Source organism: Prunus persica, chromosome G1, assembly GCF_000346465.2.
Source record: "Prunus persica cultivar Lovell chromosome G1, Prunus_persica_NCBIv2, whole genome shotgun sequence".
In the NCBI taxonomy this organism is placed as follows: domain Eukaryota; kingdom Viridiplantae; phylum Streptophyta; class Magnoliopsida; order Rosales; family Rosaceae; genus Prunus; species Prunus persica.
Window position 1 is genome coordinate 41996033 of NC_034009.1, and position 6000 is coordinate 42002032.

The 6000-nt window shown below is 37.0% G+C and overlaps 1 protein-coding gene across 2 annotated transcripts; it reads left to right on the forward strand.

Moving 5' to 3' along the window:
• On the forward strand, positions 2659 to 5763 carry LOC18793854. Of its 2 annotated transcripts, none has more exons than XM_020555462.1 (3): positions 2659 to 3044; positions 3433 to 3625; positions 4131 to 5763. In XM_020555462.1, exons 1-3 carry the CDS (start codon positions 2900 to 2902, stop codon positions 4765 to 4767), a joined length of 975 nt encoding a protein of 324 aa, XP_020411051.1. In that variant the 5' UTR covers positions 2659 to 2899; the 3' UTR covers positions 4768 to 5763. The 2 variants fall into 2 exon arrangements, with proteins under 2 accessions (XP_020411051.1, XP_020411052.1); XM_020555463.1 differs by lacking the exon at positions 2659 to 3044 and adding an exon at positions 3079 to 3353.

The following is a 6000-nucleotide window of genomic DNA, read 5'->3' on the forward strand; positions in this document are numbered from 1 at the left end:
ATGTAAAAATAATTGTGGACACATTTCAGATCACTTGGGTTGGTGTATGGTGGCAAAAATGCACCTTATATATGGGTACATTTTCCAGGGTTGAGTCCTTGGGTTTGAGGCTAGTTGAAATCTATCAGGTTAGACCCAAGGTCCAACAAGGAGGTCAGCATTTGAGCTTGAGCGACCCCAAATCAACAAGAATGACTGGAGGCCCAAAATTAATAAAAGCGGTTGAGCATGTAAATGCGGTCAAGCATGTAAATGTGGCCGGGCACCTAAATGCGAATAGCACAAAAGTGATCGAATGATTAAAAGCGGTTGAATGCATAAATTTAGCCGAGACTTAAATGAGGAGAGAGCATTCGTAGGAGAATTTTCACATATGTTATAATCCAAGGCAATTATGCCAATCCGATGGTTAACCAAAGTTAATGTGGGAGAGCTTAGAATGGAATGAAGATCAAATCAAAATAATTATTCAAATTAAACCAAAAGCATAAATCAAGGCAGTTGATGAAATCAACCAAAATTAATGTTATTTATCAAGGAGGAAATTATGATCAATTTCAAGGCCAATTGATGATCAGTCAAATATAAACGTGTTGTAGAACCCTTATAAATACCAAGCTATAAAAGAGAGAAAGGAAGCCCGATACAACATACAACTTGTCATTTTACATAATTTTTAATTCCTATCCTAGAAAAAGCGTAAATTGTCATTTATTTTACTCAATTTACATTAAGCACTTATCTTTAAATTATTTATTTTATACACTTTAATTTCCATCATTTACTTTACACAATTTAATTATCATATTTGTCCCTTCAATTCCATTTAAATTCAAGAACCTTTACAATTTACACACTTGTTCTTTATTTCATCCACATTTCTTAGTTAATCTTCATTTCTATCCACTTCACATCACTTGGTTTGTCACACAAAGCTACTTAGGATAAGCAAGTTTCTTGCTCGGCTGAACAATAATTTGACTAAAGATATATCTTGGATGCATCATCCACTCACATTCCCTTCAAGCCAAATTTGTGACTTGGTAGTGGCATACACGAATGCTCAATTAAAGAATGACCCAAAAACTCTTTCAATCGGCCTACCCAACCTAAAATAAGGAAACATATATATTCAATGAAATTTCTGGAACGACAGACATAGTGACCATGCCAGGAAATGGATTTGGTCCTGGAAGTGAAGAGTATATAAGAGTTGGTGCTTGTTGATGATGACTTTTGTGCCGACATGCATGTTGGTGCTTTGTTGTTATTATTTTTGTATTTTTCGTATATTTGCAAAGTTAGTTGACGGCTTTTCATCTCTTGAGCCAAAGCTCAAGTAAAATAGCAAAGTGAGTTGCCACTTGGACCTTTGGCCAACAAAATTACATAAACAGCTGTTAAAATTATCCAAACTGCTGTTATACCTTTCAAGTTTCTGCAGGGCATGATGCAAATACACAATTTAAGACATCTTATCGAAGATGAACTTTTGAAATGAAAATTAAAGTAGATTGTCAGAAGATTGGTAAGAAGAGGAAAAAGAGGAAATTTTAGCAATGCTATCTCATCCACCCTCATATTCTGTCAGCAACTCCCTAAACTCATTGTCAGTGCTCTTGAGTATCAATGGCAAGGCACTTCCACCCAACTCTACACAACCTCCATGTGCCTTGGCTTTATCCTCTTCTCCAAGCTAAAAGCGAAGTACTGGGGAAATTGCTTAGTTCCTCCAACTTCTTCCCAATGTCCACAAAAAAGTATTCAAACTTTGGCTATGCATGAAAATCAACCACCAAGGGTGCGAAGAGCACCATTTGGTTCACCCACATGTTAGGCAGACTCATTATGCGGAAAATTCTACTAAACAAATTCAAACCAAACAAGGGCAACCTTGTAGCAATTCAAAACTCAAAAAATCTCAGACTAATGCCAATCATACAGAGTACACAAGCCAAAAAGATATAAATGAACAAGAAAGAAGAACATGAACAAATTCATACCAAGAAATTGAGGAAAGGGGTTTGCAGTTGTATACTCAAGAATGGCCAAAGAGGCTGCCATCAACCAAACAAAATGGCATCTCAGGCAAATGCTAGTGAACCATAAGCACCAGTATGAGGCGTAATTCATCTTAAGGTCAAAGTATCCAACACTTGCCTCAACTCAATTAAGGTTCTTCTAATTCAATTCTCCTTTTGTAAAAATCTGTTCTGTTTGTAGTATTTATTTGTTTATTTTATAGCAATTTAGCATTCATATTTCCTACAATCTTAAGACGAATTGGCCTGTCTTAATTGCTATATACATTAGTCGTGCATTTAGATGAAAAGTTGCAAACGGTTTGAATATAATGCATATAACAGTTTACTCCTTTAATTGACATTGAGATTGACGCTGCAAACGTTTTTGAATCTGGTGCAAACGGCAAACATCTTTTAATTGATTTCCTTTTAGTTGGTTTTTCTTTTCTTTTGTTTTATCTACAATTTAAAGTCAGACTTCTAGGTTTATTGTTTTGTTATCATAAAGTCTGATTGCCTTCTGTTTCTGTTGTTAGACAAAGTATACGTACAATAGAAGGTCCCGAAAGTGATCTTCAATGGTTACGGAGATCCTCTAAACGGTGGAATGATGAAAAAGGGTTGTACTCCCCAATCCAATTGCATCACTCTCAGGGACTCCAGTAACTCTTCAATTCTTTTCTTATTGTTTGGGAAACGATCTTAGGAGCAAAATTGCAGTTTCCCAAACCTAAAAGGAAACACAAGACAAAAGGAGCCAACAGCACCTCCTCCACTATAAAAGCCCCTTCCAGCCGCGAGAAACTCCATTCTGTTTTTTTTCTTTTAAAACTCAATTTTATCTCTCTCAGTATTTTTTCTTTCTTTCTTTTCTTATGGGTGAATCGGAAAACCCCCTCCTCAATGAATTCGGGGCCTCGCAGTCAACTCCTCCTGAGCCGGCCCCCATCGCCGACCAATGCTTGAAACCGACCCTTGATGATTGCACAAGCTTCAATCGGAACAGAATTGCCGACTATGGTAAGAAACTTTTTAATTTCACCAATTTGTGGAATTTAGATCCCTTTTTCGAATCTAGTTTCATGACTGTATTGTAATTTTGTTACTGGAGATTAGAGTTAGTGGTTAACATGATAGAATGATCATGTGTTAATGGGTCTTATTGGAACTTAGCTAGTTATGGTCAGAAAACAACAGTCTTCGGAACTAATATGTTTATTGCTGCTCTTGATAATCACATGAGTTGCTGCTGCTCTTGAAAATCATATGTACAAAGTAAAGTAAGAGCTTTTTCCTTAGACTGATGATGCTTTAATTGTTATGGCCATGGTATGTATGCATAAACTTTGAAATTTTGATGGCCAAGGTAATTAGACTCTTGTTTTATGATGATAAATGAATCTTGCAGGAATTCAGACATCTCGTGATGCCAAACGTGTTGCTGGCTCTGCAAAGATATCAGAGTTGAGCAACAAGAACAGAACATTGTCCTCCAATACTCTTATGAGCTCTGAGCAGGAAATTGAATGCGGCGGGGCTTCCATGAAGCTTGCATCTGGATTTCTTAAGCAGAAGCAATTCGAGGAGGACATTCAATGCAGGTTTCTTTCTAATTACACGATTTATATTCCTAGAATTGAAAACAGACTAGAATTATCAGTTTTCTATGGCTTCTAGGGATAATTATTTTTAGGAGCATTCATATTGATTGATGCCTCATTTATTTATAAAATTCTTCAGACCCAGGTTTCCAACATTTAGATTTAGGTTTTTTGTCGGAAGCTAGTTGTTGAACACAGTTGTATTTTTGGTGTAGCTTTAATTTTGTTGAAAAAGCAGCTAAAACCTTTTGAAAACAGAAGAGGATGAGAAAATAGGATATCACTTTAGTGAACAAGGATGCATCAAGAAAGAAAACCATGTTAATCATTATACCTTCCTATATCCCTTGGTACTTGGCTCTTGATGAGCTAACATCATCGCCATATCTAGTAACAAGGTTAAACATGACTGTTTGATTTTTTTTTCCCCCTTAATATGTCAATTCCACCCAGCATTTTTTTAGAGGGCATACGTTATGTGTATAATATATATTGCATGGCTCAGGTTGATTAATTGTGATACTCCTACCAAAGGAAGGAAGAGATCCCAGTCATCTCTTGGATTGCCAACCTCTAGTCAGTTAAAAAGATCAAAGAGATCATCACCAGCAGAAAGAAGACCATCATCAATTGATGATCTCCCTGACACGGCATTGGTTGAAATCCTTTGCCGACTTCCATCAAGTAAATTTGTGTTTCAATGCCAGCGTGTGTCCAAGCGTTGGCGCACACTCGTCTCAGATCCTTATTTTATCGGCCGCTTTGTACATATCCAGAGTTATAGGAAAACTCCAAAGATACTCACTCTGATAAGTAAAAAAGGAGAGGAATTCCCTCCTAAAATGCCATGGCCATCCAAGCTACTAACTCCAGTGTTCGAAAGAATAATGAGTTTCCACCCTTTGATAAGTCAGCTAGTTGTGGTAGCGACGTATAATGACTTAGTTTTGTGCTGCGCAAGTGAGTATTATCCACGCGATTACTACATCTGCAATGCATACACAAGGCAATGGGTTGCTCTTCCTCCTCCCCCAAGTCGATGTCACGATTCATCTGTGATATTCCTTACTATAATTCTAAGAAAGAAGATTGGAAAGGGCATAACGTCCAGCTTAATGCTAAGTGTGTGTGCAACGTTGTGAGAATACTTCCTCCTGATGAATCTGCAAATGATGACAAATGTGATTCCTTAAAATTAAGCGTGGAGATCTTCTCTTCTGAGACTGGTGAATGGAGAGAATCAGTTGTGGCTTCCCCACAATACTTTGATTTTGATGACCTTGAAGATATATCCTTTGCATACAATGGGATGTTATATTGGACAAGTGACGAAGACCTTCTTTTTGTTGGTTTGGGTCCCTTCAATGACAATAACACGACAACTAGTAGTAGTATCAGCAGTAATGGTGATGGCGTTATTGATCATAAACTTCATTTTACTGTATTTGAGGAGCCTCTAAATGGACATTTTGTAGTTGAGTACCTAGGTATGTTCGCAGGATGTGTGCGGATGTGTGACTTTAAGGAGGCTACCAAAACTCTGTATGTTTGGGAGTTGAAAGAACAAGATCATGATCGGATGGTCGATGGAGCTGCTGGCAGATTGTGTTTAACTAACCACAGGGTATATCAGTTGGACCCAAATATGTATCCAGATGGTCCATTTACATGCGAAATGCAGGCTTTTGACCCAAATAATAAGGATATTTTGTATCTGCGTGTGGACGGAGATATTATCAAGTGCAACATTCATACAAAAAAGTGGTCTAGGATAGTTAGACGGTGTCCAGTTCGTAATGGTGACTATTGGCCAGTTGAGCTCCCATGGTGGCCGACTCCAGTTCCTAGATTACCGCAGCATGCCCATGGTGGAGGAACTAGCAGCTAGTAGATAACTTGAATTGAAGTACTAAACTTTTATTTATTATAGTAGGATTATTTGTATTTGATATACTCAGCAATGTTACATTTGTATTTGCTGGTAATTACCCTAGCATGTTTTTTTAATTACTCTTTTTGTTAACTGGTTTTTTTTTTTTCTTTTCTTATTATGGCGATATACGGAGGACTGCGAGTCGTTCTGTACACGCCCAGTTTATTAATTAAAGCATTCTTTAAGCTGAATTTAAGTTTTGCAATCTTATTCTTGGTTCTTTCTTTTGTTTTGTTTTGTTTCTGTTTTTGTTTTAAGTTTTCTGACGTACATCTTATAATCTTGTTCTTCATCATTTGGTTGCTTTCTATTTTCTATTATACAAATTTGCCCTGGGTTTGAGTGTTAAGCTTTGATTTTTGCATGATTCTAAGTTTGAGTGTTAAGCTTTGGTTTTTGCATGATTCTAAGTAATTTGTTTCAATAGTCCCTGTATCCAGAG